General features: G+C 44.7%; 1 protein-coding gene across 5 annotated transcripts in view; it reads right to left on the bottom strand.

Annotated features, from left to right (window-relative positions):
* The window catches only part of LOC306918267 (zinc finger protein 536-like), a 51739-nt gene that overhangs the window by 21732 nt on the left and 16437 nt on the right, over positions 1-13570 (bottom strand). For all 5 annotated transcript variants that reach the window (XM_079531138.1, XM_079531141.1, XM_079531140.1 and 2 more), the window contains exon 2: positions 6717-8573. In XM_079531138.1, the coding sequence (XP_079387264.1) occupies positions 6717-8352 (1636 nt within the window). In that variant the 5' untranslated portion in view covers positions 8353-8573. The remainder of the gene's footprint in view (positions 1-6716; positions 8574-13570) is intronic.

Raw genomic sequence — 13570 nt, 5'->3', positions numbered from 1 at the left:
AGCCTCATCTCTCTCTACTGTATGTATGTACATTCAAGCACCTGAAATACTAAACTCTAGCCTATATGGAGACTGGTCTGCTTACAGATGAAACAGACTGAGCAGGAGGGAGTCATACACACACAGCCAAATCCAGAGTATCGATTTAACCGAGAGAGAGAGCCAGAATGTACCCGCACGGGTCCATTTCTATACACTCCAAGCTTAAATTGACACTCTGGGTTTCGCGGTGCACAAGACTTGGTGAGAAAAACAGGGGCACCAGATGTTCTTTGATGTTTATAATAGCATATATTATTAATATTAATTAGACCACATAGTCAATGACGCATTTGGGACGTTTCCAAGTCAATTAAGCCAAATGGCATTCAGGAGACGGTGGAACAATATTTCAAGGCAGGTGTTCGGAACTCCCTGGGTAAATCTTTTTATCTGCATGCTAGGAAAACAAGCATTTTGAGCTTAATTTGAGCCTCATATCTGCAATAATAATTAAAAAGAGGATTAAAAGACAGAAGTGAGAGGCAGTGGAGGGATCCAACAGGTAATCAGTTTAGACAGTTGCTTTAGACCAATATAAGACCCAGTAAGATAAAAGCCCTGTAAGTTAATGTGATAAAGCAGGATAGAATGTAAGATAAAGCAGTGGGTCTAAAGCATGTTCTAGGTCAAGGACCCCCACGTGTTTGGCCCTGCCGACCCCCCCTGCTGACCCCCCATCTGAAAAGGGTTAGTGAAGAGTTGCCGAGCCCAGGTTTGTGTTGTTAAAACTGTTGCAAAATTATTCAAAATCTTTCAAAAAAATAGCCAATCAAAGCGGTGCATGCCATGGTTGCAACCTTGTGAGCTTGTATGTACCTGTACATGAAGTATAAATTAGGGTGTGAAACGGCGTGAAGGATTCCTGTTGGTCCCCGGACCCTAGTTTGAGGACCAGTGAGTTAACCCATTTTGACCTGAGATCAGATTCTAAAAATGTCTTCTACATCCTGACAGTTTTCTGAAAAAGCTATGTTTCTATGTCAGTCGTTCTTCGATTTTTCAAAAATAGCAGACCTACAAGCTTGTAGATCTGCTATTTTTCAATAGCTAAAGCCTAACATAATGCTAACACCAAAAGGGGTTAAAGGTTGAATCTCTGACTGTTTCCGTCATGTAAATTAGGCTAGTACTCACATGCTTTTTTTAAGAGTTTGATTGTAGATGGGGGAAATATGCTATTTGTAAACGTATCACCCCATCATAAATCAAAATTCAAAATATATTGTAGACCTGTTACAAACAATACCAACGTCAGCAAACCAATTACAGCCCCGTAATACAACAACAATAACAGTTTGAAGAAGATTAATATCTGTTGTTTGTAGAGTTAGTATTTCTGTCAAGAGCTGCAAAGTCAATCGCCTGGGGAATAAAAAAAAACACCTCTCTAATGCTGAATTTTATTTTCGGTGGTAGGGTTGTCCATTTCTTTACATTTGGACCACTGAATACTTAGTTTAAAATATGTTAAGTCTCTCTGGGAGTGTACAAATGCAACCAAATGGACCCCAACAGGTCCATTTGGTTGCATTTAGTAGTTCACTCCCCGAGTTACACATGGATGAATTACGCGGTTGTCAGTAAATCCACCCAACAGTCTCCGGACACACGGACGTCCGTTAGCTACTTAATCCATGCTTCTTAACTTAACCGCTGCTCAACATTCCCATTCACTATTTTACAGTTTGCTTATCATTCTGGGCTATCTTAATGCTTGGTGCGTATAGTAGTGGAACTAGCATGAAAGAAGGGCATGAGGGACAAAAGACAAGTGGGGACAACATCATTACATGGTGTCTGCTCATTGACCCCAGGGTTAAGAGTGTTGAATGGATCTAATTAATAACTGTCAGAGCATTTTATGTGGCGTTAGGCATGTTTGTTATTCTTCCAAACTGGTCTAACCCATTCTGGGCGGGAACCCCTGTTGGTGTTAGCATTATGCTATGCTTTAGCTATTGAAAAATAGCAGATCTACAAGCTCGTAGCGCGCCACTCGGTGGCGCGCTACGAGCTTGTAGGTCTGCTATTTTTTGAAGAATCGTGAAAAGTGACATGAAAGTGTTTGAGAACGACTGACATAGAAACATAGCTTTTGGTGTTAGCATTATGCTATGCTTTAGCTATTGAAAAATAGCAGATCTACAAGCTCGTAGCGCGCCACCGAGTGGCGCGCTACGAGCTTGTAGGTCTGCTATTTTTTGAAGAATCGTGAAAAGTGACATGAAAGTGTTTGAGAACGACTGACATAGAAAAACATAGATTTTTTTCAAGAAAACAGTCAGGATTTAGAAGACATTTTGTAGAATCGCGTTCCCAGGTCGAAATGGGCTAATATAGGTCAGAAGCCTTCAGGCATGCTCCCCTCGTTAGTTTATCATTTTTAAAAAGAATCATTATTCATAAGATTATGCATAAGATTATAATTACAAGTCAAAGTGCATCGCCAAATCTGTTTGGATTAGTTTTCGCAAGCAGCATGTTTTTTACAGTGTATCCATCGAAACCAAAAAGATGATTTGTGTTTCAGCTTGGCTTTGACGTTCATATTTAAATCTAAATCCAGTTGCTATATCTGGGATGTACCAACCAAGCGTGGTTTGTCTCTTAACCCATTTAGGCCTGACATCGAAATGTCTTTTTAAAATGCCTTTTTTTTCTGAAAACATCATGTTTCTATATCAGTGGTTCTCAAAATGTCATGTCAAGGACCCCAAAAATTATATGTAATATGCCGCCGACCCCCATCTGAAAATATGTTGTTCAGGGACCCCCAGAAGCAAAGATTTGAGTTAAAAACTGAAACTCTGAAAGAATATATATTCAAAGATTTGAGGCACATTTTCACGATTTTTCAAAAATAGCAGACCTACAAGTTCATAGCGCGGCACTCGGTGCCGCGCTATGAACTTGTAGATCTGCTATTTTTCAACAGCTAAAGCATAACATAATGCTAACACCAAAAGGGGTTCCCGCAACAAAATGGGTTAATTTTGACAGCCACAAGTAAGACTGCACTATATTTGTATCCATATTGGAGACGTCAATAATTTCCACGACCACCCCGGTCTGAATATGAATAATGCAACCGCTAATTCTGGACTAATCAATGTTCCTCAAGCTGAACATCTGGCAGCTCAGGCTCTCTCTACTCCCCTGAATTAGAAAATACTCTGTCTCTCTAAGGCCAGCCATCCACGCAGACAGACGTGATCAGTTACTGGAGAAACCCCTCTCCTTCCACCCCGACAAAAGAACGGAAAAAAAGACCCTATCCCTGTTATTAAGCCATTTAGGCCTGACGTCGAAATAAAAAAAATGTCTTCTAAAAATGTTTTCTGAAATTCCTATATGTTTCTGTATCAGTGGTGCTCAATATTTCATGTCAAGGACCCCAGAAACGATCTGTATTTGGCCGCCGACCCCCCATCTGAAAATATGTTGTTCCAGGGACGCCACCCCAGGAAGCAACGATTTGAGTTAACAACGTTCGCTCTGAAAGAATATAATATTCAAAGATTTGCGCCACATTTTCACGATTAAAAAAAAAATAGCAGACCTACAAGTTCATAGCGCGCCACTCGGTGGCGCGCTATGAGCTTGTAGATCTGCTATTTTTCAATAGCTAAATTATAACATAATGTTTAAAACACTTTGTCCTGGGAGGAGACCCCGGGGCAGACCAAGGCGCAGTTGGAGGAAACACATCGACTCACTGGCCTTGGAACGTCTCGGAATCCCCCAGGAGGAAGTCACTAATGTTGCTCTGGAGAGGGAAGTCTGGAGAGCTCTGGTGGAGCTGTTGCCCCCGCGACCCGACTACGGATAAGCGGTTGAAGATGGATGGATGGATGGATGTTTAAAACACCAAAAGGGGGTTCCCGCCCAGAATGGGTTAAACCCTCATCAAGTGGTGCGTGTTCTCCATATGTGTAGGATTTACCTATCTGTCTCGCGGCAGACCTGTGTGTTGAGTCCAGGCCAGCCGCGTGTGATTGTGTTAATTAATCTGTCATTGTGAGAGCAGGGAGCAGCTGCAGAGGTCTCTGGGATATATTGTCAGAGCTAAACAATGCGGTGCTAAGCCCCCAGAGTGAGTCTACCATTACACAGGACTAAGAACAGCGAGGAGAGGGAGAGAGAGCCTGCCGGATCCATCATTGACTAAAGCAATGACGCCTGACCTTTACAATGAATTAGTTTCCATGCTTAACCCGTTCTGGGCGGGAACCCCTGTTGGTGTTAGCATTATGTTATGCTTTATCTATTGAAAAATAGCAGACCTACAAGCTCATACGAGCTTGTAGGTCTGCTATTTTTTTAAAGTCGTGAAAATGTGGCACAAAACTTTGAATATATATTTCAGAGCGAACATTTTTAACTAAAATATTTGCTTCTGGGGGGTCCCTGGAACTACATATTTTGAGATGGGGGGGTCCATGGCCCAATAGAGATAATTCTGGGGGTCCTTGACATGAAAAAGGTTGAGCACCACTGACATAGAAACATGGGTTTTTCAGAAAGATGTTAGGATTTTGAAGCCTTTTTTTTTAATCGACCTCAGTCCAGAATGGGTTAATATTGACTGAAATTAGAGTCTCATCCTGAACGTGCCATCCCAGAACTCACTAAGCTTGCCAGCTTTCATAAACGTTTGGTGAGAAACGATACAGTATGTTGAACCAGTTTGGAAAATAGTGGGGAGAAAAAAACCCCCAACAACAAAGCTTGTTTCATAAAGAACAAGCCAGACAGGGATTCATAAAATGTCCATAAAATGCCAGCATTTACATGTAAATATGTATATAATCAGTAATGTGTGCACAATGTGGACACAAAAGATGTAACGAGATTAGACACGATCCATTTATCCGTGCGATGCGGCCATCATTTACGAGGATGCTGGATCGAGTCCCACGCAAGCATGATGTGACACTCAGATATGTGACATCAGCTCTCCAACAGGGTTGATTTCGTCGACTAAGGCTATGACGAAAAAATGTTTGTCGACTACCTTTTTTCACTGACAAAAAAATGTTTGTCGACTACCTTTTTTCACTGACAAAAAATGTTTGTCGACTACCTTTTTTCACTGACAAAAAATGTTTGTAGACTACCTTTTTTCACTGACAAAAAATGTTTGTAGACTACCTTTTTTCACTGACAAAAAATGTTTGTAGACTACCTTTTTTCACTGACAAAAAATGTTTGTAGACTACCTTTTTTCACTGACAAAAAATGTTTGTAGACTACCTTTTTTCACTGACAAAAAATGTTTGTCGACTACCTTTTTTCACTGACAAAAAATGTTTGTAGACTACCTTTTTTCACTGACAAAAAATGTTTGTAGACTACCTTTTTTCACTGACAAAAAATGTTTGTCCACTACCTTTTTTCACTGACAAAAAATGTTTGTCGACTACCTTTTTTCACTGACAAAAAATGTTTGTAGACTACCTTTTTTCACTGACAAAAAATGGTTTGTCGACTACCTTTTTTCACTGACAAAAAATGTTTGTCGACTACCTTTTTTCACTGACAAAACAATGTAAAAAAACTGTTGTGCTCGTGTGTGTGTGTGCGTGCATGCGTGCGTGCGTGCGTGCGTGTGTGTGTGCGTGCGCGCGTGCGTGTGTGTGTATGTGTGTGTACGTGTCACACGCATAAAACACTATTATGGCAGCAATTTAGACTTGGTGAGAGCATGTTAGCAGGACGCCATGACAAGGAAGGCATTTGCCCACCGAGCCAGATCATCTGAATCACCAGGTGGAACAGAAGACTATCAATAAAAAGTACCAGGTGGTAGATCAAATCATAAAAATCACTGGGTGGTATAGATCAAATCATTAAAAACACCAGATGGCGTGCATTAACATCTTGTGCCCCCGTAGGCGAGGGGTGGGGAGGTTGGAGGATATAAAATAGAGGATACTAATTATCCTACCGTTCAACACGACCGTTTTTACACTTAAAAAGGGAAAGACAAAAGTCCTTGGAGATGACAGCAGTATATTTGCGGTGGTTTCATGGCAGAGCGCTGCTGACCCTGTGCTTTGCAGAACCACCTATGCTAAGTGGATCTCTGACACCACGCCAACGTTGTCTCTAGTTGTTCACTACAATAGGCAGCTCAGGGACAGCGAGGCGAGTACATTAATAATAGATTCTTGAGAGTTTTGGCGTGTTTGTTGGCAGCACAGTGTGCCATATAGTGTAAATATCTGTCTCGTGGGTTTAGTCTGAAATCGCATAGATTCTCTGTCTAAATTATCTGCGAAAACGATCAAGTCATGAGAATCAAAACGTTTTCTTTCAGACAGATTATGAGGAGCGCGTCTTTTTTGGCAGATGAGTCAAATCCAATACGGTGTCCTTTGATATAAAAGTGATAAAGTTGATGCACAAGAAAAGACAGTAACCAATACAGTCTTGTAGGATTTTTTTTTAAATGATTTTATTTGTTCAGCAAAGCAAGGAAAACGCACCTATGCCGCCTTCATCAGTGTGACGTTTTTTGCCGCCCTGAAGAAAGCTGTTTTTAATTTTGAAATTGCTATGCATTAGCCGTACAAGTAAAAGGCTTTTTATTTTATTATTTTACCGCTGCCTTGGTCGCTCTCTTTCTAGTGCATCAATGTTTTCTTTCAACTCGACAGTGATGACTCAGTTACCTGTAGGCGGAGAAGTGGTTTGTGGATAGCTGTCCTGGGCAATGCCGGAATGTGTGGGGCCTCCCGTCTCTGAGACGACCTCTGACTGCTCGTGGTGCGTCAGGCTCCCGGGGGTCGTGGCCCTGCTGATGACCTCAGCGTCCGCTTCGCCGGAAAGGCACGCTTTCCTTTCATCTACGGAACGGCGTCTCTCGGACAAGTACGAACGCGGCTGTTGTTGGATCTCTTTAGGGCCGAAAAGTTGTGGCTCCACCACAGCCAGCCCCGGTGCCATGATGGGCCAGCTGGGGAAGCCACCGCCGTTGAGTGCGTCTCTGTCAGCCATGGCGGTCTGCAGGTATTCCAGCCTGTTGGAGCTCATCGTGGGGAAAAGGTGATTCAGGGCCAGCAGGGAGGGACTGTCTCCTTCGGCCAACACGCCTTGTCCAGACACCATCATCCTCCCTAACATCTCCCGGATCTTCACCTCGATGCCTGCGGTGGCCAGGAGCTGGCTGTATTCTTGCTGGCCGGCTCGCTCAGCGGACAGGAACCTGCTATGGATGCTGGAGATGTACTGGGAGTAGAGGCTGGTCTGCAGGCCCTGCGGGACGTTGCTCCTGCTGACCGGCGCGTTGCGCTCATCGGGGGGTTTGCTCTTGGCCAGCTTGTTGAGGTGCACCTTCATGTGGTTCTTGAGGAACCAGGGCTCCTTGAAGCGGCGGCCGCAGATCTGGCAATGGTGCTCGAAGGAGTCTTTGTGCTTCCGCATGTGACCCTTCAGGAACCAGGCCTGGCTGAAGGTCTGACCGCACACCTCGCACGGGAACTCGCCCACGGGCTTCTTGTCCGCACCCCCAGCGCCGGCCGTCGCCTTGGGCCCCACGGCGGCGTCCGCGGTGATGTGGGCGGTCTCCACGTGGCCGATGAGCTCCTCCTCCTGCGAGGCGGCGAACTCGCACAGCGTGCATTTGTAGGGTTTGTGTAGGATCCGGATGTGGCGCTCCAGCTCCTGCTGCTTCCTGAATTTGCCCTTGCAGAACGAGCAGCGGAATCCAGCGAGCGGACCGTGCTGGATCGGTTCCTCGCGGGCGGTGGTGAGCTTAGGGGGCGTGGATGCATGCGATGGGCTCACCGCGGAGCCGGGAGACGTGAGGGACATCTGGGGATGTGCCGGGACGGTCGGTGGCAACTGCTGAAGCTGGGCCATGACGTGTGGCGTCCGAAGCTGGCCGCCCTGGCCGCCTCTCATCTGCCGCCGATCCCGTAGGATGGCTCTCTCCTCCAGCTCGTGAAGCAAGCGGTTCTCCTCTCTGATCCGCCCGCGGCCTTTCCCCAGAATGCCTTGCTTATGGGTGCGGAGGTGGATCTTGAGGTTGCCCTTCTGCGCGGCCCTGTGGTCACAGTAGGGGCACTTGAAGGGCTTCTCGCCCGTGTGCGTGCGCATGTGCAGAGACAGGATGCTGTTGAAGCGGAAGCGCTTCCCGCACAGGGGACAGGGGTACTTCCTGTTCTTCCGGTTGTCTTCCTGGCCCGGGTTCATCTGGGGGTCGATCCCCCCCTGGTTGGGGACCCTCAGGAACTGGGGGAGCTCAACTCTCCCGTTCATGCTGCTCAGGATCCTAGCGTCCATGAGTTGATTGGCCAGAAGCGCCATCTGGCTCCTAATTGGGTGGCTGGCTGGGGTAATGAGGCTCTCCTTTCAGGGATTGGTTGATGTTACAGTATGTTGGTCAGCGATGGCAATCTGGTCGTCCCGGCAGGGGGGCTAGCAGTGAACTGTATGGCGGGTTGGTAAAAAAACTATGCAGATGAAATAGGCGTTGGATTCATGTTGTTCTGCTCGGCGTCTGTGAACATCCAAGCTGTGGCCCCGTCCTGAAAAGAGGATAAAGGGAAGTTAAAAGTATTTCTGGTCCAAAGTAAGTTTACAAGAAAAAGCACCATAATACATTTCTTTAACCCATCCAGGGCGGGAACCCCTTTTGGTGTTATAGTTTAGCTATTGAAAAATAGCAGATCTACAAGCTCATAGCGCGCCACCGAGTGGCGCACTACGAGCTTGTAGGTCTGCTATTTTTGAAAAATCGTGAAAATATTTATTTCAGAAAACTGGAGTATTTAGAAGATTTTTTTTAAATTTCGAGGTCAGGCCAAAATGGATTAATAATTTGAATTGATAAATTAGAGTGGTAAGGTAACTGTTTAGCAATTACTGTAGTAATTGTCTCATATTGTGTACAGTATAGTATACAGTATATTTATTAAACCCACAAACTGACTTGTTTCACTTTCACTGTGACACTGTAGTATATGACCAAGTAGGGCATTCATTTACATAAACACACACACACACACACACACACACGCACACGCACACGCACACACACACACGCGCACGCGCACACACACACACACACACACACACACACACACACACACACACGCACACGCGCACACACACACGCAGCGCACGCACACACACACACACACACGACACACACACACACACGTTGAATATGGAGATACTAGATGTCTCGCTAGATTTGTTTGTTTTTCCAATGTATTTGCCACTGTTTGTTGTCCTGCACTTTTTTTGCCATGAGAAAATAATTGTGTTAAGTGTTGTTGCTGTTGTTGTTGTAACTGTTTGTTTTTTTACTGTTGAGACCAAAGACAAATTTGACTAAATTTGACTGAGGGACTGCCATTGGATTTTTTTTAATTTTCGTTTTTTTCATGTCATATGAAAGCAGGGAATCATAGCTTCAAATTGACATATTGGTTGTTCAGTTTGACCCACCAGTTTTGGAGATATGGCTTATAGAGTAATGTCTTGCAGAAAACAGCGAGTTGAGAAAACAGGCCTTAATTTCCACACGTGGACAATAAATGAAACTAACTAACTAACTAACTAACTAACATACAAGGTTTCTGCCCGACAGCAACGATATATAAATCTTTAATTCTGCACTTGAATAACTTCCACCAGCGGGCTGTATACAGGCTGTACCATGCCTCCATGCCGGTGACGCAACTCAAATAGGTCAGGAAACAGAGCGAAGCATCCTGTGGTAAGCAGCACACCTGTGGTTTTACATTATTGTTGGAGACAGTGAAAACGCTGATTAAGTCTAACCTACAAAGGCTTCCTCTACAAATAAATCTCATACTCAGTTAAAGCTATACAGTAAAAAAAAAAAAAAGAAAAGAAAAGAAAAAGAAATTAAAAAAGAATGTGTCTCATTTTGATCTCATTCTGTTCAGACATACAACACTAAAGCAACATTCACATCAAAGGCTGTCTGCTTCACGTTGCACGTTGCAGGTCTCCCTCCCTGCCTCGCTCAGATGCCTGGAACATTTAACCCATTCTGGACGGGAACCCGTTCTGGTGTTTTAACTAAGCATTATGTTATACTTTAGCTATTGAAAAATAGCAGATCTCGCCTGAGACCTGGGTTCCATTTAGGCCTGAGACCGATTCTAAAAACGCCTCTAAATCCTGACTTAGGTTTTATGAAAAACTTAAAATTGATATAGCAGCTTCAAATATTTTACATTTTTGAATACTGTACATACTGTACAGAACCCAAAAATGGGTTCCCGGCCTGAGGGGGTACGTAAAACACCAAATGGGGTTCCCGCCCAGAATGGGTTAACCCATTTTGGGCGGGAATAGCATTATGCTATGCTTTAGCTATTGGAAAATAGCAGATCTACAAGCTCATAGCGCGCCACTCGGTGGCGCGCTATGAGGTAGGTCTGCTATTTTTTAAAAATCAAAGAACGACTGACATAGAAACATAGCTTTTTCAGAAAACTGTCAGGATGTAGAAGACATTTTTAGAATCTGATCTCAGGTCAGAATGGGTTAAGAAAGTGAGCTTAGACTGAAGCACGTAATAATAAGGACTGCTGGCATATTGCCTGTTTGACTTAAACCTACTTAAGCCCTAATGTATTATACTTTACGCCATTTGATGAATAGCGGAAATACCCGACCTATAAGCTCACAATGTGACGTGTTTAAAGTTCTGAGCTTTAGTGATTAAAAACAAATTGACAACTATAATGACATGTCCAAAATAAAGGGTGCCTTAAAGGTTCAAAGTGGTTAAACTTTTACCAGGGCTAAAAAAAAAAAGGGACACAGGAAAAGGGGAGGGACAGGGGGTGGGGGGGGGGAACAACAACTTCCATTGAGACTTTTTGCGTCAATGAAAGTTTGAAATGGAAACATGAAATATTCCGACACGTCGTCTCCCCTTTCCCTGGACTGGACTCTCTCTTTTCAATTCCTCTGTAGCTTGCAAAACAAAGCTTCAAATTCACATGGGCGCTACAATGGTAGAGGTCACATAACCCAATCAGGCCTGACATCAAAATTAAAAAGAAATGTTTTCGGCATGGGCCATGGCTCAGTGGTCCAGGCACCTTGGCTGGTAATCCAGTCTGGCAGTGTGCCGTGGGTTCGACTCCCGATCCCGACGGCCTTTACTGCATGTCTTCCCCCCCATCTCTCTCCCCATTTCCTGTCAGCCTACTGTCTGTCATAAAATATATAAAATAAAGGCGGAAGCTATTTTTCAAAAATAGCAGACCTACAAGCTCATAGCGCGCCACTCGGTGGCGCGCTATGAGCTTGTAGATCTGCTATTTTTCAATAGCTAGATTACTGATGCCTGATGAAGGTCTGGCGACTCAATAAAATCTAAACTCAAGTGAAGACAGTGTGCGGGATTCTTTTTCTCTACTTCTCAGTTCCAGTTATCCGACGCACCTGTCCATTGTAGGTGTGCAGAAGGACTTTTTCTTATAATAGCTAGATTACAACATAATGTTTAAAAACACCAAAAGGGGTTCCCGCCCAGACTGGGATAACAAGCCCTGCTCAGCTCCATGCAGCACCAAAGGGCAGGAGAACAAAGGATGCAGTGTCTAAACTGCAGAATGAACACAGGCTTACATCATCCTGGACTGCAACCCTCGGCCACTCATGAAAACGATGTATACAAAAAGCACTACAGATAGAAAGCGGTCAGCGTGATCCACCCAGGCCAGGCCGGCGTGTTTCGGTGTTATCTGCCCGTCCATGTCGGCCAGGTCTCGACCTAATCATCTATGACAGTAGAGAGAAGCGGAGGAATTACGTTGGAATGTTTGCGGCGATGCGTATTATACTAAAACATGAAACCATGGCACAGACTCTCTCTCTCTCTCTCTCTCTCTCTCTCTGGGGCCCCAATCTAAACTGTAACATCATCAGTGTTTAATTATTCAACTCTGGGGTGTGTAAACAAATTGACCCACTTTGAGTCCATGAGTCCCTCAAAATGTCAAATTTAGAGGGACCCCTCCATCCCCTCCGCTCCAACCTTAACCTTAAAATTAAGGTTATAGGCAACGTCCCAACTAAGGATAAAGTGTTTGGTTTTAGTCCTCATCTAATTACAATACGCCCCACTAACTAACTAACCCATCAGGGTCCATTTGCACAGTCTCAGATTTACAGACCTGGACATGTTAGTTAGCCCATTTGGACTCCTGGTGGTCCCCGGAGGAACTGACATTAAGAAGCAATTAGATCACTTGATTTTCTTTTTGCAATTATAACCACTATTATAACCTTGGCAGGTGGCCATTCTGTGCTGAGTTGCCATGTTGTCCTCAGGTCCTTGTGTGTTTGATCCTTAGAGTATATATTAATAGAGACGGCACCCGAGTTCTCCTTCCATCCACTTGCATTAAGTTGCTCAAAAGCGCATGAGGCGATTTCACTCCTCCTTCCGGTTAGGAACAGAGTGCATTCTGGGAAGAATTGGGCCAAATCGTGAACGCGCTGTGCCGTTGACTATCATTGCACGTGTTCACGTATGAAACAGCGCTCACGTGTCATCATGAACGTGCGCAATGATAGTCAACGGACCAGCGCGTTCATGTGTTTGGCCCACGCTGCAATACCAAATTCGGCCACTATGTCCATTCCGCCTCAGGGTTTCCTCCGGGTGCCGTCTCTATTCATATATACTCTAAGGTTTGATCCCTGTACTCCAGTTTCCTTCCACTTCTAAAGACATGTACATGCTGGGTAGTGGTGGGTACAGTACAGTACATACTCCTGCTGCTGCCTCTGAGCTCAGTGGCCTTGTGGCTGGAGTGTCAGCCCTGAGATCGGGAGGTCGGGGTTCAATCCCCAGCCAGGTCATACCAAAGATTATAAAAATGGGACCCAATGCCTATACCTGCTTGCCAATCAGCCTCAAGGGTTGGATTATCCCTGTGCCATACTAGCGTCATGTCCAGACTCCAGAGGATGTACTTAAACTGCCTCACGCTACAGAAACAGGAGATAGGCTCTGCATGCCACATGGCTTGACAAGGCTTACTGTCCTTATTAATAAGTAGCTGATACCTTAACCACTTGAGGCCTAGCGTCCGTGCTTGGGGGTGTTGGGTGAAATCAACCCTCAATGTCTTCTGACAGACATATGGGAGGGGATGCGCGGGGTGAGGCTTTCCAACCCCTCCCTTACTGGGTGGGGTTTTTCCTTACTGGACTGGGTTTTTCCTTTTCTTTGACATGACTTGGGGCGTGTTATAATGAAGTATAGACTCTAGAAAAGCATTCCAGCAGCCAGCTTGTAGCATGCCTCGTTAGGCAATAGACTTTCAATCCATACCTCCTGGGTTGAGTGGGTTTGAATCCTGCTCATATCATTTTTGTGTCCACCGCAAACAACTTTCTTTTGCGGATAAAGTGAAGTTTGCTTTGGTCCGACATGTGTTGCGATGTGCTTGCGGTTATGTTTAGGTTTGGGGTAGGGTTAGTAATAGCTCTGGTCCATAGAGCTCTAATGCGTTGCATTTAGAGC

The sequence above is a fragment of the Electrona antarctica genome (assembly GCF_951216825.1).
Source record: "Electrona antarctica genome assembly, contig: scaffold_123, whole genome shotgun sequence".
Taxonomy (NCBI): Eukaryota; Metazoa; Chordata; class Actinopteri; order Myctophiformes; family Myctophidae; genus Electrona; species Electrona antarctica.
This window is presented reverse-complemented; position numbering and strand designations above follow the sequence as displayed.